Source organism: Herpailurus yagouaroundi, unplaced genomic scaffold (assembly GCF_014898765.1).
Source record: "Herpailurus yagouaroundi ecotype Mexico unplaced genomic scaffold, PumYag 77, whole genome shotgun sequence".
Classification (NCBI taxonomy): Eukaryota; Metazoa; Chordata; class Mammalia; order Carnivora; family Felidae; genus Herpailurus; species Herpailurus yagouaroundi.
The window spans coordinates 51,353,581-51,375,724 of record NW_024412388.1 but is presented as its reverse complement, the minus strand read 5'-3'; the positions used below and the strand labels follow the sequence as shown (position 1 = coordinate 51,375,724).

The 22,144-nt window shown below is 46.3% G+C and overlaps 1 protein-coding gene across 7 annotated transcripts in view; it reads left to right on the top strand.

The window, feature by feature from the left end:
* KANK4 (KN motif and ankyrin repeat domains 4) overlaps positions 1-21,906 on the top strand; it is a 73,247-nt gene extending 51,341 nt beyond the window's left edge. For 6 of the 7 annotated variants that reach the window (XM_040470444.1, XM_040470443.1, XM_040470448.1 and 3 more), the window contains 7 exons: positions 703-814; positions 3,753-3,971; positions 5,399-5,486; positions 7,922-8,141; positions 11,917-12,059; positions 15,256-15,456; positions 19,960-20,070. In XM_040470444.1, coding sequence (XP_040326378.1) covers positions 703-814; positions 3,753-3,971; positions 5,399-5,486; positions 7,922-8,141; positions 11,917-12,059; positions 15,256-15,456; positions 19,960-20,064 — 1,088 coding nt within the window. In that variant the 3' untranslated portion in view covers positions 20,065-20,070. Of the gene's footprint in view, positions 1-702; positions 815-3,752; positions 3,972-5,398; positions 5,487-7,921; positions 8,142-11,916; positions 12,060-15,255; positions 15,457-19,959 lie in introns of all 7 variants that reach the window. The other variant, XM_040470446.1, reaches the window with a different exon arrangement.
* The last annotated feature ends 238 nt before the right edge of the window (positions 21,907-22,144 follow it).

Genomic DNA, 22,144 nt, shown 5'->3' with positions numbered 1-22,144 from the left:
GTGGAAGTTGACCCTTTGGCTGAGCACACTTCCTCTTGTAAGAGATCACACACTTTTCTGTTGCATAAAGTGGAACCATATTTTGCTTTGCTCAACGAGTGGGGCCGCAAGTCTGCTTCCTGCCGCAGATCATAAACTGGCTGCTTTTTCCTGATGTCGGTGCTATTTCCAGCCTTGCCCATTGGAAAATGCCTCCCATAACTGTGAGCACAGCAAAAGAAGCCACGTTCTCGTTCACGTGTCTGCTCTACCTGCCCTGCATCGCAGGTGTCAACTGGCTTGTGAGCCAGGAAAGACCACTGAGGTGCCCTCCGGCAGAGGTGGGTGTTGGAGCAGAGGTCATGTGAATGGACCATTCTGCCATTCACTGAGCAAGTCTGAGCCTCAGATTTCCCTCCCATAAAACAGGGACGATAATGGCACACACACCACATGGCTCTTCTGGAAGAGTGCCACTAATTCCACTCCACCATCCACACTCAGAAGGGCTTTGTGGACAGGGACAGGTCAGCTGGTGTTGACCAGAAGGCCAGGCCTCCTCAAAGACCTTCACAATATTTGATTTACATTATCTAGTGCTCTGTCCCTTTCTACCCCCTCACATACCTTCAGTGTGTATCCGCTCAAAGCAAGAGTACCGGTTTCGCTGAATTCTGGGGCATCCCCAAGATCATTCTAACCTGTGATGTTGTGTCTGCCTAGAGATCTCCCCGTCGACCAGCCTTAAGTCCATAATGAAAAAGAAAGACTATGGCTTCCGTGCAGGAGGTAATGGGACCAAAAAGAACCTTCAGTTTGTTGGGGTTAACGGTGGGTAAGCATCGCTCGTGAAGCCCAGACTGCCCCCTCCACACTTCCCATCCCGCTGTTGTCCTTAGTGCTCTCTTTTCCTAGGGGGAAGCATCTGGTTCTCATTTTTCTTCAAGGGAATTAACAGCCCTTTAAAACTCCATCTTGGGTTTGCATGTGTTTGGCTCCTTGCCAGCTGTGGTGGTCTGTCGGATCCCGTGCTTTTAATGTCTCGGTGTTGGTGCCCCCCGGGGCCAGGATTCCAGGTGGCTTCTGGGAGTTTGGGGAGCACATGGGCCCTTTACAGAAGACATTTAACCTGCACAAGAAACACTGAAACCAGGACAAACTCTTAGTTTGTTGAACTTCAAATTTCATCCATTTAGGTTTTTTTCTTCCTTTTAACTAACTTACTGCAAACCAATCCAACATCTTTTAGCGTGAAGAAAAGCAACCAATGCCTATTGACTCAGAACATGAATCAAACCTTATATATTCTAGAGAGTAAATCATCGGCTTTAGAATATTTTCTTTCTTTTTTTTTTTTATTTTATTTTTTGAGAAAGAGTATGAGTGGGGTAGGGTCAAAGAGAAAGGGAGAGAGAGAATCCCAAGCAGGCTCCAAACTGCCAGCACAGAGCCCGACTCAGACCTCAAATTCACAAAACAGTGAGATCCAAGAGTCGGACACTTAACGGACTGAGCCACTCAGACGCCCCTGGATTCAGAGTATTTTCTAGACCAGTCATCCAACAAACATTTATTAAATGTTGACAAATGTATTAGGTGTCAGTCATAAAAAAAGTGAAATAAATCATGGTCCCTGCCCTGAGCTCATAGTTTGGACAGGGCAGGGAGAAGACAAGAAGTAAAGAGAAAATGCTGATATGCTGAGATGTGTAGAGGAAGAAGTGTAGGCCTAAAGGAGGGGCACATGACCCAGCCAGTGGCAGGCCCCGGTGGTGGCCCCAAAGGGGTCGGAACCCCTGCTTCCTTCAGGTCAGATCAGAAGGAAGACACCAGGTTCAAATAAGAGTGACGGCACTGTTGCAGGTTCTGCAAGGAAAACGTCAGATATAAGGAAATGGGATGTCATAGGAGGGTCGCCGTTCTCATGGCCACTAACGTCAGCTTTCGCTGCCGTTTTCAGCTTTTGCCAGCTCATGCACAGGAAAGGAGAATCAGCCTAATCTCAAAGTCTAAAAGCAGGTTCTCTCTCTCCCCTTCTGAAATGCCCCTGACAGTGCCTGCCCTGTGCCCAAACCTGGAAGTCAGTCTTGCAGCTAGAGCTTGCCTCAGTGTCTGCCATTGGCTCCTGTCTCTCTTCCCTAAAATGTGCCAAGTTGGGCCCATGCTGGGGCCCTTGCATTTGCTATCTGTCCTTCCATCCATCTCCCCCACCTCTTAACGTGCTCCTGTCCCAGATATTCTTCAGTATTTGTCACTTTAGTCCAATGTTTCTCAACCTTGGCTGCACCTTGGAAACCCTGGGGGAGCCTTAAAAATACCAACGTCTGAGTCCCCTCCCTGAAAACGCCAGTTTAATTAGTCTGGGGTGCAGCACAGATATTGGGAATTGATATCCCCTCAGGTGATTATAATGTACAGCCAGGGTGAAAAAACTTCTGCTCTAATTAATGTAGCCCCTCCTCCCATTACTCAATCCCATGGTCCTTTATTATCTTACTCATTGTTCTTATCACTATGTAATTATACTGTTTACACGTTTACTTTCTGTTGTTTTCCTATTAGAATATAAACTCAATTAGGACAGGTACTTTGGTATAGCATTTACAACAGTGTGTGACACATAGTAGGTGCTCAATAAATTTCTGTTGAATGAACTGACATCCAGGTGAAGTCTTTATGGAAGCAACTGTAAGACAAGACCAGCTTGGTAAATGTAGTATGTCCCCTACTCCCTTAATCACAAAAGTAAAAGGTGGTTCCAAGCACAATAGAAGAAATATCTGGTTTAAACAAGACAGAATGTGAACACGCCAAGGAGCAGGCTGGGTTTGCAAATCCAGTGAGCACAGGGGCCTTCCATAGGGGCCATCATTCAGAGAAAGGGCATGAGGGGGTTCTGTGGAAGCCGTGGCCACTGGTCTCCCCTGGTCTCTGTGGCATTGTCCAATGGCCCCAGCACCCGAAATCTTCATCCTAACTGCAGCATCCTCTTTCGGGGTCTCCTGTTGACTATCGGCAGAAGGATCGATAAATCTTCCAGGACTTCTCTTCATGGTCTGTGGTCTGTCACCTCAGTGGAGTTGCACATAATTGAATATAAGGATCACTCCTGGGGAGGAGGGGCCACAAGTCAAGGGGCCCGTGCCCTTGCTTTTGCTGTTGCAAGTAATAGCTAAAACAGGCTGCAGCCAGGAAAGGCAGATGCTGGGTTCAGGTACCCTGACTGTTCAGGTTTCCCATGGAACCCTGCTGGGAGTAGATACAGATGGGTCCCTCCTTTCAGAGGTCAGCTGGGCTAGAACAGGGGAGCTAAAGGGAAGCCTCATAATCACCTGGAGACGTGATGATTTGTCAGTCAACTCAGAGGATCCAGGGTGGAGTGGGGATGTTTGCCTAGATCTGGGCCCCTCTCTAGACAACATGTTAGGATTCCTGAAAAAATGCTTCTGTGAGAATCTTGGATTGCTTGTCTGAATCCTCCAAATGCATTGTCCAATTAGGGTATGGGCTATTTACATGTTCACTGCAAAGAGCTCAGTTAATTATCTTTTCTCCCCAAATGGCCTCTGGTGTTAAAGCCACAGCTCTTAACCACATCTTTCTCTGACATAAGGTTCCTGGGAGTCCCCTCAACCGGGTCTGCAGGTATAGAGAATGGAGATGTGGTTTAGCAAGCTGGGAATTATTACCTGAAGCCCACCTGGTTCTTATATGTGTTGACCTGGGCACCGGGTAGAAAGCACAGAATGAGTGACCTTTGTCTTGTTCTCCAGCTATGAGACCACCTCAAGCGAGGAGACCAGCGGTGAGGACAGCTCCCCGGAAGACTTGTCTGACAGCGAGGCTGAGAAGAAATGTGATGGCACAGAACACAAGCGGGGCAAGGAGGCCCACCCCGGCTGCAAGGCCGGGCAGGGCATCCCAGAGGGCACCAGCACCTCAGGCCAGGACGGTGGGCCTCCTGAAGACCTCCCCCATCCCAAGGCTGAGAGGTGAGTCAGATGGGCACGGATGGGAGCATTGATCCTCCGAGAAAGAGCAAGGGCATTTCTTCACCCTTTTATTCCATTATTTGTTCATCTGTTCATCTTTCTCTCCGTTCACCAGATTTACTGAGTTTCTAATCTATGCTAGGCACAGACCTAACTCCTGCCTTCATGGGATATCCTGTCATAGAGCTCTACGTGTAAAGCTAACATGGCCCCAGCACTAGAAATGCGAAGGACTTTACATGTACTATCTTAGATAATCCTTTTAATTATCCTGCAAGGTAGAAATTATTATAATCCCAACTTTACAGATGTGGAAACAGAGGCTTAGAGAAGTTAAGTGACGCAGCTAGCAGAGCAGGGATTCTGACCCAGATCTTTTCTGATTCTTACCCATATGCTTTTCTGCCTCTCCTGTTGGCCATGTTGACATAACCCCGTCTTTGAAAGAGATGTGAGGTCATGTCACATGATGAAAAGAGTACTGCCTTTGGAGTTGGACACACTTGGATTCAAATCCTATGTCTGCCACAGGGTCACTTTACACAAGGCACCTAAACTGTGGTTGCCTCAGTTTCCTCATTTGGAATAATGTGGATAACAGCCACCTGATAGGTTTGACCTGAGGACTGGATGAGAAAAAATATGTAAAATGCCTAGCACAGTGCCCGCCACACAGTAGGCTCTCAAGAAATAGTGGAAATAAGGATAGTAAGTACCATAATCATCACTACCACACCCAGCCAGGGGTAGTGACGAGCAGTGAGTGGGATCTGACTACTAAGCGGGTACACAGGGCTACTCCAACATGGCAGCACTATAAAGATGTGATGAGGGTAGAGCTTCCTGGTGACCAATGCCATTAAGTCCTACCCCGGGATGGTCTGTCTGCCCTTATACTAACACGGGAAGAGTGCTCATCATTGAGTGCATCCCAGCTTAACTGATTTTCATTTTATTGACTCTGTTAGCATTGATGGTACCCTTCATGAAAGAACAACCTGACAAAATTTGCTAGTATGGATTGGGTTCTTTGGGTTTTTCAAGTCTCTGAGGCAGAAAATGTTTTAGCCAAAGTCAGGAAGACAGGCCTTCCTTTCCCAGCATGTCAGGAATTGCAGTTAGGCCCATGGCCCCCAGAATGCTTTGGTGATCTACTCCCTCCTCCTGAAAACAGCAGGATTAAAGGGGCAATGTGCTTGACTCACTCTTCAGAAGAGTTCAGAAGCCAAGCCTCATTGTGGGAGGCTGTATTCAGTGTAATATCCCTTGTCCTGGGAAGTTGCTCAGTGTGGGTGTTTCAGCCGCTGAGAAGCGAAAGTCAAGGTAGGGGATTACTTTCTTTTTTATTAATATGAAGATATATATATATATATATATATATATATATATATATGTGTGTGTGTGTGTATTTTTTTTTTCCTCTTTAGATATAAGCCTTCAGAAGAATTCCTCAGTGCATGCCGGGCATTGAGCCAACATCTGCCAGAAAGTGGGGCCACCACCGACCAACTCTTGGTACTGTGATTTTTCATTGTCATGGAAGGATGTCCCTGCCGTTTAAGCTGTTAGTTCCAGCTCGGTGACTTTGGTCTCCCGCCTGAGGCGGCAGTGTGGGTGTGCACGGAGTCCCTTTCCTCCGGGTACCTTCATTTGCCCAAACTCTGCTGCCTAGGTGATGGGTTATGCTGGGAGAGGGGAACCGATGCATTTGCACCAGGAAGCAGCCTGGTGCTCAGAGGCACTATCGAGGGTTACCAGGCGCTGCACCTGAATGTCAGGTGTACAACAATCAACAAAACAAAACTGTGTGGCTTAGGCTCAAAATCACCTCACAATTGGAGAGAGCTGTGGGCAGAGTGAAGCGCGTGTGGAATGGGAACCGGGATTCTAGTCCCAGGACCTCTGTGAGATCTTGAACAAGTCAGTTCACCTCATTAATAAAATGAAGGTGGGCGGTGGGCAGCATGTTTCATTACCCTCAAGCCCTTGTACTTAATTCTGTAGTCTATACTGTTTTTCTTGACGTGTACCTATGGGTTGAGAGACCAAAAGCAAGAAAATATATCTGTTGGCACCTTAATGGCCACAGAGGTGTAAACAGATAACCATTAGGTTCTACTTTTACTCAAGAAATACTGGCACAGACACATTTTCCCAAGTCATGAGAGCCAGCTGGTAAGCCCCAGTGTGTAACAACCCATAAGCATTTTATTTTATTTTATTTTTTTAAAGTTTTTTTTTTTTAAATCTTTTTTTTTTTCAATGTTTATTTATTTTTGGGACAGAGAGAGACAGAGCATGAACGGGGGAGGGGCAGAGAGAGAGGGAGACACAGAATCGGAAACAGGCTCCAGGCTCTGAGCCATCAGCCCAGAGCCCGACGCGGGGCTCGAACTCACGGACCACGAGATCGTGACCTGGCTGAAGTCGGACGCTTAACCGACTGCGCCACCCAGGCGCCCCAACCCATAAGCATTTTAGAGCCCATTTTGTTCTCCCTTGCAGAAGAGGCTTAGGAGTAAAAAATGATTGACTCAGCCCAACCCATCTTGATTATTTTATCTCAGCTGATTTGGCAAACAACTGTTCCCAGATTGTTAAAAAACCAGTGTGTGATGTGGATGGATGTTGATCGAAACTCCTGTTACTTATTCTGAATTACAGAATAAGTAGTTCTGAATGAATTACAGAACTAAGCTGTATGTTCCTTAATATTAGGATCTTTCTCCAGATTCTCCTGAAGATTCCACAGGAAAGGGAGATATTCTGATATATAAAAAATGTTTCAGCCACAAAAGATTCCACTGTTTCTGCCTAGAAGACATAGGGTAACCTGGATGGCTCAGTTGGTAGAACATGCAACCCTTGATCTTGGGGTCGTGAGTTCAAGCCCCACACTGGGCATAGAGTTTACTTAAAAATAAAGTAAATAAGAAACAGAAAAAGAAAAGTGATGGAGGATGTGCAAACCTGACACCACACCCACGTTAGGTTCAAAGTACCCCCGACCCCAACCCCACCTTCGAGACAAAGCAGGTTGTACAAAGACCTCACTGTGTAGAGCCAGGGACAGGTTAGGGACTTTTCACCCACATTTTGTAGTTGAGACAGGAAGGTTCAAAATGACTACATGACTTCCAAGGTCATATAACTGAGCCAGGACTTAAGCCTGGCTACATTGGCTTAAGTGACTCCAACTCCAGTCCCTTTCCAGAATGAGTGTGAAGCCAACATCCCCATGGTTTCTCCTCCCCCTTACATAAATAACTTAAACATGTTCTATTTTAAACATGTAGGTCATGTAACACAGAGAATCGATGTCATTTATGTCTGGAATTCTCATCGATGGTTCCAAAGGAGCTAAATACTGCAGATAGTGAGGTCCTGCCATGGGTTGTTAAATCATTTTCTCTGAAGGTTCTAGCAAAGCTTAAAAGCCAAAAATAATTCAAGCACAGCTGTTTGGGTTTTATTTTCTAGCATAAATTGGCCATGTTGTTGATCTTAGCTTTCAGCATGCATTTTTCCCATTAGTAAAATGTTGTGACTTGCTAGTTATGGCTATTGAAAACACACAAAAGTCCTGATAGAGTCTGGGCTAAGGTCAATATTGGCTGGTTATATGAAAGACGGGGCCTTGGTTATCCCGTGCATACAAGGGACGCAAGCTAAACTTACAGTAGATTCAAACTGTCACCTAGGACACTGTCACCAGTTATTGTTTGCTCTCCCAGTCCTCTTTCTACCTCACATGGGGGGCTCATCACACAGGTGCAAACTCAACCCCACTAGCTCTGATCCCTCCAGGAATAAGTCACATGGAGTTACAGGGAGCTGAAGGGATAGCCGTGAAGCATCCAAAGCTGACTTTTCCTAGTGGAAAGGAACACCCCAGCTGGAGCACCCCAGGCCTGGTAATCTCCTGGAACTGGAATCTGTTGGTATTTCAGAGGCAGAGCTTGAACACCATCAGTCAAGAGTGGTTCCGCATCTCCAGCCGGAAGTCGTCTAGCCCTGCTGTGGTGGCGGCCTACCTCCGTGGGGTCCAGCCCCACTCCCCACACTTCCTGAAGCTGCTTGTGAACATGGCAGATGGCAACGGGAACACGGCTCTTCACTATAGCGTGTCTCACTCCAACTTCTCTGTGGTGAAGCTGCTGCTGGAGACAGGTCAGAAACAAGTGCATCTGCACAGCCCGGGTCCCTCCTTGAAGGGCAACTTTTGTAGCCACTTCCTTCCAGGGAGGTGATGCTTCACTGTCCTGAGTTCCTCCTGTATTCTAGGAAGTGGACTAGACCACCGTGCCTTTGTTATGTCACTTATTCTTCACAACGCTCTTGTGATGTAGGTATTACTACCCTCACATTGCTGTGTGGGACAACATCAAGTGGCCTGGGAGTGATGGCGTGGACAGGTGGGTGATGGGGCTGACTGAAGGCATGTCCAGGTCCCGTGTCATCTAGGAGTTCAGGAAGGCTGTATGTGGGATATCTAGGAGAGTATCTATAGGAGATTTAACACCCCAAATGATCCTCTGCAGAGTAGGCCCTCTACTAAGCCCCTGGCAAATGAGGTCTCACTTAATCCTCATAACTCCTGTCAATAGGGATGATTACTCCGATTTTTTATAAGTGATGCAAGTGATGCTCAGAAAAATCAATAGGCTTTTGCGTGATCCCAAGATCACATAATGACTAAGTGTGCTGCTGGGGTTTAAAATTGATACCACTGACTTGTTCTTCCCATTCCTGGCATCCAGGAATTAGAGCACATGCTAGATCTGTAAATCTTATGTAGGAGGCTAGAGGAGGAGTTTAAGTGGGCATCGGGGAGTCTCAGTTCTAGATCCAACAGCTTTCCCCCAACTTGGATCTTATCTACCCTGCCTTAAATTCCTCTCACGGCTTTCCATGTCTCTTAAGGTGAAAGGCAACTTCCTCAGCCTGGCCTTCAGAAATCCAAGAAGGCCTGACTCCTGCCTGCATTTGCTCCCTCAGCCACCACCATGCATTCTCTTTCCATCCACTCCAATCAGATGGCCTCAAACTCACCATGCTCATTCCCTCCTTTTCGCTTTCTATCTGAACCCTTTTCCCTAAAACCCTTCTCATGACTGGCTCCTTCTCATCATTCCAATACTCCAAAGTTCCCTTAAGAAGCCTTGAAACTTTTTACTGGAATGAATAGGTGATGGACCTAATGACAGCCTGAAATTCTTTCCGCTTTCCACATCATCAGAGGAAGATAAAGTCCCAACTCGACATTGAGCCAATTTTACTAGATTTCAGTTCTTCATGGATACCACAAAAAGGGTAGCTCAACTGAGAAAGGCACATAAGTCAACGGAACATGCCCCTGTGCGTGAAGAATCCAAAGACTGGAAATGTAGAGCCCTCATCTTCAAGTAGCTCAGACTTGCAGCCTGTTAGAAGTTCTCCACGTGGGCCAGGCCAGAGAACAGACGCCCTAAACTTTGGTTGTTGTGCACTTCTGCTGGTGTGGACTGAGAATCCATTCAGTTCTCACCAACCCTAAAGTGATCTGGAAGCTTTCTGTTTAACATACTGATAGAGCTAAATAGCTGTAAGCACAAAGAATGAAGATTTGCTGGAGAACGGGCTGAAGGGACCATTACTTTCCCTCAATGTAGAAGGGCTGTTGAAGAGGACAGACCAGTCACACTCCGAGAGAGTGTGTGAGAGAGAGAATGAGCATTAGCAGGGGAGGGGCAGAGAGAGAGGGAGACACAGAATCCGAAGCAGGCTCCAGGCTCTGAGCCGTCAGCACAGAGCCCGACGCGGGGCTCGAACTCACGGACCGCGAGATCATGACCTGAGCCGCAGTCAGACACTTAACCGACTAAGCTACCCAGGCACCCCATGTGATCCATCCTTTATTTTGCCAAAACGCCGCTGCAGGGGAGAAAGCTTGTTGAACTGGAGCGTGCTCAGTCATGAGTCTTTCTTGTTGACTCCAGAGAGGGTTGGCTTTACTCCCTAGGGGCTGCTCAGAAGAATTTGCTGTGAAAGCCCTGGGTGAAGCCCCTTTCTGAATCCCTGAGGAGGAGTCAGTCCTTACTCTGCTGAGCTACAAGTAATGTTCCTGAAGAGAGTAAAGAGAACTATAACCTGAGGACTGTTTACACCTCTTAAAAGCAAACACAAGATAGTCAAGAGGTAAAAATAAAAAAGTCATTAACAAGGCAATGCAGATATTCCCATCTTTATCAAGGCAAAGTTGTGAGGCAATGTGTGGAGTTAGATTCAGCTTTCATGGCCCCACTGGTCATGACAGTGGTCAGAGGGGCTTACTAATGATAAATGGACCAGACTGATTTTTTTGTATCCACTGGCATCCTGGCATCACAATGGCACATTTCTGAAAAATTGTTTGAGGTGGGGTGGAGCGAACGTCAAACAAATATTGTTTTTTTACCCCAAGTACAGAACTTGTAAATAAGTCACCCTAATTGGCATTTTTTTCATAAACCATATCTGTTACAATGAATAGCTAAGTCTTCATGAGCAAGTAGCAAGGATACAGAAATAAGAATACTATACTAGTGAAACAGTAAGTGCTTACTGACTGTTTACAATGTGCTAGGTACTGTTCTAAGTTCTTTTGATATATTAACTCATTAAATTTCATGGTAACCCCATAGGCTCTATTATTATCCCCATTCTACAGAGGAAATGCTAAGAAAAACTAAATGACTTGATCTGTAGAGATAGTTTTTTTATTGTCCAAAAGAGATACATAGCTTTTTTGGATAAGCAACAGTATGGGAAAGATTTTGTTTTCCACATGGTATTGCCCTTAGGAAGTGGGACTGTGGGCCATCTGGATGGCTCAGTCGGTGAAGCGTCTGACTTAGGCTCAGGTCATGATCTCACAGTTCGTGAGTTCAAGCCTCACGTCAGGCTCTGTGTTGACAGCTCAGAGCCTGGAGCCTGCTTCAGATTCTGTGTCTCCCTCTCTCTCTCTGCCCCTCCCCCACTCATTCTCATTTTCTCTCTCTCTCTCTCTCCCTCTTTCTCTCAAAAATAAATAAACATTTAAAAAAATTATAAAATAAATCAGAAAAAAGAAGTGGGATCATTTATACAATAGGTAAGAAGCTGATGACCTATGTCACCTTTGGTGCAGCGAGATATGAACGCATACCCTCAGGGTTACAAAGCAGATATTTCCTTTGAGTTCTCAACTAATACTTTATTTAAGTATTTAAATATTTAAAATGTGCTATTTTTCATTCTACTTTGAAATGTATATTCTTAATTGCTTTAACCCAAATGTGTATGGAGGCCTCCCCCCTCCCCGATTTTTCAAATAAGATGCTTATTCCTGGAAAGATTTCCTGTGGCGTTTTTCATGCCACCTGGTACACTGCCCAACATATCACTAGGCCTTTGGAAAAGACATGAAAACGCTGCCACCAGCTTAAGAGTTGTACACAGACCTAGAGTAAAGCCTAAAATGACAGTTGTAGGTGATGGGTGGCCAGGTGAGCGGTGGGTGAGAGCCAGACTTACCTGAGCTCTGCTCTCATTTCATCGTCACTCGGGCAGTTTATGAAGCTTCACTGACCTTCAGTATCCTCATCTGTAAAATGGGAATCATGTCATGTGCTCTGCTTTAGGAAACAGTCCTGGTCATTTTACCCCTTGGCCATCTCTGACTCTACTACCTTGTTGGACCTTTCTTGCTGAGTAGCTTTAGAAAACTTGTAAAGAAAACTAGCCACTTTTAAAGGCTGCTAAAAATGTAAACACTGACTCCACCACTGGGAAAAGATCGCTCTGCTCCATGGCCTTTTAACTAGCAGGGAGTGCCCTGTTGAACTGTGCTCTGCTAAAGCAGAAGCTCACTCCTGCCCCCGCCCGCGCCCCCCCCCCCCCCCCCCAAACCCGGAAGCTATCCCAGTGCCTACTGCTCCCCCTGCAGGTGTCTGCAATGTTGACCATCAGAACAAAGCCGGCTACACTGCCGTGATGATCACTCCCTTGGCTTCTGCAGAGACCGACGAAGACATGGCTGTCGTCTGGAAGCTCTTAAGAGAAGGAAATGTGAACATCCAAGCTACTCAGGTAAGAGGTGTGAACATGATCCCCTCTTTAATAAATATGGGTACTTCTCAGCTTTATTCTGCCAGTGGGGTGAAAAATTGTATGTAGATCCCTGTAGAGTTTTTAACCCAAGAAGGCTGGGCCCTCCAAATGGCATCCGTCCAAAGCCTGTACATTTGGTTTCCTCAAAAGCTTCTGAGACCCAGACAGGCTAGGACAGAGGTCAGTGAGCTTGTAATCTGTGTCCTGGTCTGAAACTGGGCAAAGTCCATCTGGACCAGACTTCTTGAACAGTTAGCACCAGCAGGACATGAAAATGCTGAAAGGCATTTGTTGGTTGTGTAGAAAGCCTCTGCAGGTGATCAACCTCCATCGTGAATTAGAAAGCAGTTCAAAGGGTTAGCATGTCTCTGTTTAGCTTCTGGGCCCCTCTACTTGAGAGGATAGCATAGGGGCATGGTCCTTAGCCTGAAGGGCTTTGAGTTAGACAAGGCTCCATATGGAACAATGGGAACTCCTCAAAAGACCACTTACCCATCTTTGACCAATATGAGAACAACAGAATGCATGCAACTCTCTTTCCCCCCAGAGTGATCAGAGATGTAGCTTAACTATCAAGAACTGTGAAGGGTCTGAGATTGTACTCTACTTTAATGCTAACAAGTTAGCATGCTACAGTGTCATGGACGCTGGCAGAAGACATGAAACTCCTGTGCCAGAGATGGACAGTGTATTGCTCACAGCAGGAAGAGTAGCCATGGCATCGGTATTTACACCAGTTCCCTGAGCCCCAATACCCAATTCCCACAGGTGTGAGGAGGGTCAGATCCCTGTACATGGAGTAGGTTGTATTACTGGAAAGGAACCCTGAGCTTAGGGAACCTGAATCTTTTATATTGGATAGTGAGTATGTTTGCCCTTTGTTTTGGAGAAGACGCTATCTCTTTCTTCCAAGGCTGTTCACTATACAAGCATCTTTAAAAAGACAGTCTAGGGGTGCTTGGATGGCTCAGTCAGTTAAGCATTTGACTCTTGATCTCAGCTCAGGTCTGGATCTCAGGGTTGTGACTTCAAGGCCTGCACTGGGCTCCACGCTGGGTGTGGAGCCTACTTAAAAAATAAAATAAAGCAAAAAATAAAAAGACAGTCTAGAACAACAGAGCAGATGGTGTCTCACTCACAAAGTATGCAAAAAACTTACAGACCCATAAGAAAGTGCCTCCCAACAATATATTTAACTCCCTTGTCCCCCCACCCCCACCCCCAGAAAGTGACTGCAGACAGTAGCCTACCCAGATAGCAAAGTCACTTTGCACACTTTATCTAATAGTGATCCTATTGATGGCAAGGAACAGACATTTGTAGATCACTTTCTGTTTTTCAAAGTATTTTCACCTAGAGCTCCTACCCCATGGGATTTAATAAAGCTGCTTTCATTTTAAAATGTTTGCCATAAATATGTTAATTTTTTTCTAAATTGGCCCTCTTTTAAGAAGGGATGCTCATCAAAATCAAAATCAATGCCCTTTTTTTTATAGATGCTCTAGGAGGGCATGGGTCTTATCCCAGGTTGCTAAGGAGGGAAAGGAATTCATAGCTGCCACTGCTCCCTTCAGCTCCCTCCAGGGCTTTTACATATTTCAGCTGCATATGAGCTGCAGGTACCAGGTAAATAGTGAATTAGGAGGCTGGGAGTCTCCTAGGCTAAGCTGTTTATTTCTCTTTGTATCTCCAGGATCAGCACCGTGCCTGGCATATAGCAGCACTCTGTAAATATCGTTGAATTAAATTGTATTGAACTGGACCAGGAGGGAGGTGAGGAAGGCAGGGGCCCCAAGCTAGGCATAGGGACAGACAAGAGGACAATCTGCACAAGTCATCTGGCTTTAATACCACTTGGAGAGAGGGGTCTCGATGGAAATCTCCTGATCTAGTTAGGCCAGTAAAGAAAGAGCCATTACTTCAGGGCTGAGTATAAGCAAACCAAAAGGCAAACAAGGCTTCTCTGGAAAGATCTATCTGGGTGCCAGAGAAATGGAGAACCAGGATACCTAAGAATACGATCCCACATACTGGGTATTTGTCACACATTATCGCTCATGCTCATAACAACAATAATAGCTAACACATGCACAGCACTTGTTAAGCACATGAGTCTCAGAACAGCCCCATGAGGCAGGTAATATTGTTGAGCATTCCCATTTCACTAGATCAGGAGAAGCCATTGAGAGGTTAACTCAATTCACATATATAATAGTTAACTCAATTCACATAGATAATAAGTGACACAGTCAGGATTTTCCTGATTGCAAACCTCCTTTCTTTTCTCTAAGTCCCAAAGTTCTGGGCAGGGAAGCATAATCCATCAGTGACCACAGACCGGCCCTTAATCAGTGAGCAAACATATCAGCAAACATGTCCTCAGCACTTTTTACACGTAGGACTTGGTGCTGAGAGCCACAGGGATCTGAAAGGAGGGAAAACATAGTCCTTGCCTCATTCTTGCAACCTTAAAAAAGCCTGGTGTCCAGTGAGAGACAAGCCTGACCTACCTGGAACCCAGGAGAACCATAAGGGAAAAATATAATCAGGTCATTTAATAGGACTATGTACATAAAGGAAAATCTATGAGAAATAAATGGCCCATTTATAATCAGCAAAATTGCTACCATACGTTGTTCTATTTACACCCTTTATTTCACTGGATTCCCACAAAAGCCCTGTGAGGTACACAGGACAGATTATTACGATAATTTTTAAGAAAAGAAAAAGGCTTCCTGCAGGAAGTTAGGCCAGGGCAGAGAGTAAAAAGCCACAGTACAGAAGCATTCAACCCTTCATTTACTCTATCATTCCATGTTTATCGGCATGTACTTGGTGCCAGGCACTGGGGAGACAGAGATGAAAAAGGCTTAGTCCCTGCCATCAAAAATTTCACAGTCCACGAGAAGGAGAGAGATTGACAGGTTGCAATACCAAGTGGTAAGTGCTGTGTTATGTATCCCGTGCCTGGGGTGTTAGCAGGGGGCTCTAGAGAGGATGTGGCATTTGACTAGTGTTTTGGCAAAGCATAAGTTTGCCAGGTGGAGAAGGATGTGTCCATTACCAGGGGCAGGAGGAGATTCAGATTCAATGGTCATTTTCTGGAACCTTCTTGCCCAAGCATACCCAGGCTGGAGAGGGGATCCTCACCATTCCCCTGTGCTCTGTGTGGCAGGGAGGCCAGACTGCCCTGATGCTGGGAGTCAGCCATGACAGGGAGGACATGGTCCAGGCACTGCTCAACTGCCAGGCAGATGTCAACCTGCAGGACCACGAGGGATCGTCAGCCCTCATGCTGGCCTGTCACCACGGCAACGTCGACATGGTGCGGCTGCTCCTGGCACACCCGGCCTGTGACAGCAGCCTGACCGACAAGGTGAGACTTCCAGGCAATTAACAAGTAGGTGTTTCACTTCCCTTCCCGAAAAGTGCCTGCCCAGCCAGTAGAATTCAAGGAAGCACATGTCAGAAGCAATGGAATCAACCTCATAGCGCTGTTGTGGGACTTAAATGAGATGATCTGTAGTAAATGTGGGGAGCCTTGGAGCTGGGAACCCCGAAATCCTAACCTTTCACACCATCCTGAGGAAATGTGCCCAGGCCTGGCCTTGGCCCTGAACTGGTCACAGCAACAACCGCATTTGGGCTTTGGAGCAGCACCTTGGACAAGGGAGCTTTGCTACCCACGGGGACTTGAAAGGCTGGGGAGGAACCAAGTGCAAATTATGTCTACTCTCTGACAGTGATACACCTTACAGGGTGGTGCATATCATCAACCGGCCGGCTCGAGGTCACATTGCCAGGCACATGCTTCTTAAATAAACGTCTTTGTAAGGTGATGGCGATGATGATCACAAGGATGATGGTGGTGACGGCTGGTGTGATAACAATGATGGTGGCCGGCATGTCTCTAGGGCTTGCTCAGTGCCCAGTACTGCACTAAGCATTTACCGAGGATCACGTTATTGAAACCCCACAACAACCTTATGAGGTTTGTCTCTGCTGACGCCACCCATTTGCTTGTAAGGAAACAGAGGCACTGAGTGGTTAAGTAACATACCCCAAATCACATAGCTAGTGCAACCCAGCTCCATCAAACTCCTTAGAGTACTGTCAGGAGCCAAACCCTTTCCATGCGTTATCTCACTAATCCTCTCGACAATCTAGTTACGTGGATACTTTGATCCCCATTTTCACTGATAAAGAAACAGAGGCTTAGAGAGTTTATGTAGCTGTCATAAGGTCACAAGCTTCTGGTTCTTGGAGGAAGGACTCAAGCCCAGGTTCGACTTCAGTGTCCTTATTGTTGGAGCTATAATGCTTTACACAGAGTTGTCTATACTTTCTTAACACCCACAGTTTGAAGGGAAAAAGGCCTGGAAAGGGGAAGAGTCCCTCCCCTGCCCAAGGACAGCCCCCCTCACTGGGCCACATCTGAACTACCTGAGATTGTTCCATCAGTGACTCAAGCTGCTGGGTCCCTCACACCACACCCAAGAAGCTCACACCCTGGTCCAGTGTCTTTAGGTCCCATGAGCCCCAACTCTACCCTGCTTGTGGCCCACTCACCTGCTCCCTGCTTGGGTCACACCCCAATTTCCCAAAGGTGACTTGGGTGAGACATTTCATAGGGACAAGGGGACTGCTGACCGAGGCCCTACCAAGCACCAAGCCCTGTTCCTCCAGGTTTACCCTGAAGGGTGGGTCCAGCCCTTGTCATGGTCACCATACTGTTTCAATGGGCACATATCCTATGGAGACTTAGACGCAGGTTTGGAGGACTTAATAATTTCCTTGGAAAACTGAGAGATAATTCATGTCCTAAAATCAGTTTCTCTTATCCTACCACCATTTAAAGGTTGATATAAATGTGGAACCCCCAGAATAGCCAGCAAGCACTTTCTCTAGGTTTAGAAGGTAATTTGAGAAATTGGTCACCCAGCCTCTTGGGGGCTGATCAAGAGATGAGCAAGAGGAGGTGGTGAGGACTGGTCTCTGGATCCCGAGGCTTACCCTTTGAAGGGCTTACTCTGGCAATGGGTAAGCACCCATCAAGTTGAAAGCTTCTTTTAAGGCAGAGACTTACCTTGCTCATTTTTGCCTGATACATAGTAGGTTCTGTCATATCGAAAGACAACCCAACTACCACCACACACACACACACACACACACACACACACACACGTGTGCTGGCTGCCTGAGCCCATCCCATTTCTTCAGGCCTCCAGTGTTGCCCAGCAGGAACTTGCCAAGCCAGGTTCCCACTAGAGCTACACACTGTTGCCTTGTTCCCAGGGCTCTGGCAGAGGCATTTGAGGGATTCACCCACCCCAGGTGGTCTCACTGGCCACACTTTCTGAGCTGAATTGGGTCCCTCACTCTCCAGGTCTGCAAGTGAGAAGCCCACAGATACAGGCTGTCATCTCCAGATGGGCCCTCTTCAAAGGCGCATGGGTCCCCTGGGACTGGCCCATGGCTCTTTCCCATAATAACAGTAATCACACCATCTTTGTGCTTACAGAGAACCTCAGGGTTGACAGTGCCACAATGAAAACCAGAGCACAGGGCCTACAAAAACCCAGGTGCCTCTCTTCAATCGAAACTACGCAGGTGCTTTAGAAACCCCCCCCCCCTGCTTAAAATCTTTGCTTTGTTCCCGACTTGCCCAATCTAGGAACATACTCATTAGGAGTTAGGCTGCTCAGGCTCTTCATCAACTTGAAATGAATACCTCTCGGTTATTGTCCAGCATTCCCTCTTTCAGCAGTGCTTACTGGGTGCAGACCAAAGGGCAGGCACTGAGCCAGGTGCTGGGATATTCTTTCTGGGCCAGTAGCCACAGGTCAGATCTAGAGTCTGACCTGGCGGAGAAAGATTTATCAAATGGCGCCAGATACCAACTTACAAATGGTGGTAAAAGGAAGGTACAGTCATGGGGCCTTTTCAGAGAAAGAAGCTGTTATGTTTTTTTTTTTAAATTTTTTTTTCAACGTTTTTATTTATTTATGGGACAGACAGAGACAGAGCATGAACGGGGGAGGGGCAGAGAGAGAGGGAGACACAGAATCGGAAACAGGCTCCAGGCTCCGAGCCATCAGCCCAGAGCCTGACACGGGGCTCGAACTCACAGACCGTGAGATCGTGACCTGGCTGAAGTCGGACGCTTAACCGACTGCGCCACCCAGGCGCCCCAGAAGCTGTTATGTTTTGTGAAGCCCATGAACATCCTTCGGGGTCCTGCTGAAATGCCACTTTCTTCCTCTGCTTTCCCCATTCCCCCCCCCCCCCACACACACACACATCATATACACACAGAGCACCATCCTCTTCTCTGATCTCACTGTGTTCCTCTTTCAACTTGTTTGGCTCTTTGCCATGCATTATAGTGACTTACAGGTGTGTGGAGCCCTGATGGGAGCTGGACTCCATCCTGGTGAAGACTGAAGAGCTTTAGGCTGAGGGTGAACACCTCCCACCTGCTTCCAGGGATTTTCACATTTTAGGAAGTAATTCCACCCATATACAATAGAGCAGAGAACAGTCCAGTGGGGTCTTGGGTGCCCCCCCCAATATGCTAAATCCATGAGTCTTTACGAAGCAGAGTATAAAAACATTCACACTAACTGGGCTACATAAGGGTCACAGATAGCCTCACATCGGGTTTTGCCTCCTAATTCACTTGGAGGCAAATGAATTACCATAAAAGTGGTTTGGGAGCTATTGAGATTTCAGAATTCCAGAATGGGATTGAGCCATTCATACAAGAACATGGCTGCCATCGCAGAGCTTAGCATCCACTGCATTGAGTTGGCCTTCCCCGCCACTCTCTGTAGAGAATGGCCCATGTTGTTGGCTGAGAGCCCTTCTGAATACAGCTTCTTTACAGAGTGGGCCTGGCAGCTTCCTGCATTATTGCAGCAGTGTAAAAAGCACTGTGGTATCATGTATCAGGTGTAAAAATGGGTATGTCCTTTTATGCTGTAAGCCCACTTCTCTAAGAGTTGGTCCTTAAGAAACAGGTAGAATTGGGGAAATACTGTCTGCACTATATTTATAGTGGTGAAGACCTAGAAATGTAAGTCTCCAATAGAAAGGAAACAGTTCATTAACTTATGGAATATTAACACAGCCAATAAGAAAAATTTTAAGAAGAGGGAAAAATCTTGTAGTGTGCCATGGTATGTTAAAAATAAAAGCAGACTTGGGGGGTGCCTGGGTGGCTCAGTCAGTTAAGCATCTGACTTCAGCTTGGGTCATAATCTCTCAGGTCCTGAGTGAGAACCCTGCATCAGGCTCTGTGCTGACAGAGCAGAGCCTGCTTGGGATTCTGTCTGTCTGTCTGTCTGTCTGTCTCTCTCTCTCTCTCTGCCCCTCCTCCACACACTCTATCTCAAAAATAAATAAACATTTAAAAAATAAAGTAAAACGAAAGCAGATTCAAAATTGATATATACTATCATTCTTCTATGTAAAAACCAACGACAAATTTGCACAGGAGAGAAGACTGGAGGGAAACATACCAAAATGCTAACTTTCATTAAGGTCTGGGCAATGGAAAAATGGAAGAGTTATTTTCTTTCCTCTATTTTCCAATTTAAAAAAGAAGTATTAAAAACCATGTGGGAAAACAAGCAAACAAACCGTGTGACACTTCTTATTTCCATCGGCACAGATTTTCCAGAAGTGAATGATGTTTCCGTGGAAGGGGAACCATTTTTCGTGAGCCTTATGCCATTCTAATCTCCACCTCTCCTAGGGTCACTGGATGCTTGGAATAGACTTCAATGCCCCATGCCTACCCGGTCCTTCCAACTCACCCTTCTCTGGGGCAGGAGGAAGACACGATAAAATTGTTTCTCCTTTTCTTTCTTCCCTGTAGGCTGGCCGAACAGCTCTGTCCATCGTTCTGAAATCACCCGCCCATGTGGAAATTGCAGGGCTTCTGCGGGCCCACGCAGAGCAGGGCAGGTCCCTGGGGCCGTAGGGGCTACAGAAGAATTGGCAGCTGGGAACAAAAGACTCCTTCTCTGGACTCCTTCTTAGCCCTTGGAGAGGGCATGGGTCAAAGCCAGAGGGCCGCCCTTCAAGAGAAGAAACTATGTCAAATATGCACATACATTCCTGTTATATAATTCTGCTCATTAGAACGCTTTGTAGTTTTTGCCTTAGGCCAAGCCCCAAAACTACGCAGGCTGCAGAGCAGGGTATAAGGTGCAGGGTGCATTGGTGTTGTCTAAAAATCCCCAACATCTTCAGCCTTGAATTCCTCGTGACTCTATCCTTTGTAGCACCATGTAGCGAGCAGACAGGCAGGAGCACATTAGCAAAGCAATACTTTTTACATGGAATTTTAAAGTGCACCATCTTTTTTGTTTTTTAATCAGTTACATGAATATGTCTCATTGAATATGCATGTCTAGAAAGGATTGGGCGGGGAGGGGAGGGGGGGCTTGGGGGGAGGTGGATTTAAGCAGCCACCCTGGCAATCATTCTCTAGAGGACCCTAGGAGAATCACCATACTGACAGCTGAAACTGAACAAACCCCATCTGGGGCCTTTGTTTGGCTAGGGTTGATAGAGAAATCTTAAATTCAGGCAAAGTAGAAAGAGCATATTGGTATCAATGCCAGGTATACAGTCTTGACCATTTCTGAGTCATTAAGTGGCCCCAATTTGCGCCAGGGAAATTGGAATTAATTAGGAAATCCAATCCAGTGAAGCACACCACATGTATTTAGGCAGAGTCTAGTTACATCAGCTATTCTGAATCTATGAAAGAAACAAATAGGAATGAGCATCCTCCTGGGGACAGGCTGTTGTCATCTAGAAGCCACCACATTACCTCTAGAGCCATATCCATGGCCTCATGGGAGTCCTGGCTCCTTTCCCCTCATAGACCTTGAGTGAACTCTGAGCCCTCACGAGGCGCTGAGGTTTCTGAGGCTCCTGGTTGCAAAACCTGTCACTTTGGACTGCAGCAGGAATGTGGGAGCTGAGCAGGGCATGGCCCTCTCTGGGCTCACTCCTCTCTCCACTAGACAGACAGTTTTCTCTTAAACTTCCATAATCCCAGGGGCCCATATGTGCATGGCTTCTATTCAGTAACTCACACAAAGTTATCTATGAATTTGTTCTTAAAGTCTCCTATGCAAAAAAAAAAAAAAAAAATCCTCTTTATATAAACAGAAAAGACATCGAAGTTTGGTGAGCCTCACATTGGAATATCAAAACCTCTAGTTCTCATTTTGACTCATATGTCAATTTGCTTGGTGTCCCTTGGGAGAGTCATGAAACCTCCTTGAACCCTGGTTTCATCATCTCCCAAAAAGGAAATTATCATACAACCTATCTCCTGGGGGTGTCATACAAGGAACAGCTGATGGAAGTTTGGGAATCAAATTTGTAACCCATACTGACTGTCTACAGAAATGGCGCAGCAAACTTTTATACGCTGTTGGGATTCATGAGCATCTCAAAGTCCCAGAGCAGGACACTGATGTGTGACAGTGTTGCTCAGAGGTAGAGAGAATGGAGCAAATAATGAGCTAAAAATACTTTAAGTGGGTTTACGTTGACCTGAAAGCACATTTTAAGGGCAAAAACCCACCTTAAAAAAATGTTCCAGCCCAGTGCTTCTCAAACTTTGATATGCATACAATCACCTGCAGGTCTTGTTAGAATGAAGTAGGTCTGAGGGGAAGGGAGCTGAGAGTATACATTTCTAACCATTCTCAGGGGATGCTGATGTTCCTGGGCCACACCACACTTGGAGTATCAAGGCTCCGGCCTGGCCTGACTGTTTATATATTAAAATGCTGCCCCTCAATCTTCTGTCTCAAAGGTATTTCTTTGCATTTCTCTAGTCTTGATTCTTGGAATTTGCACTGTGGGTCTTATTCGCTATTGAAGTTCTGCAGACAGCAGGAGGGGTTCCATGTCCTACGTTGCCAAGTTAGAGTCTATTTCCGTATCTCACATTAGGGTGGCAAATTTCATTTGGGTCACGTTACCTTTTAATGATCTCATTTGAGTCCAGCTATTAAGCACAGCTTATATACCAGAGA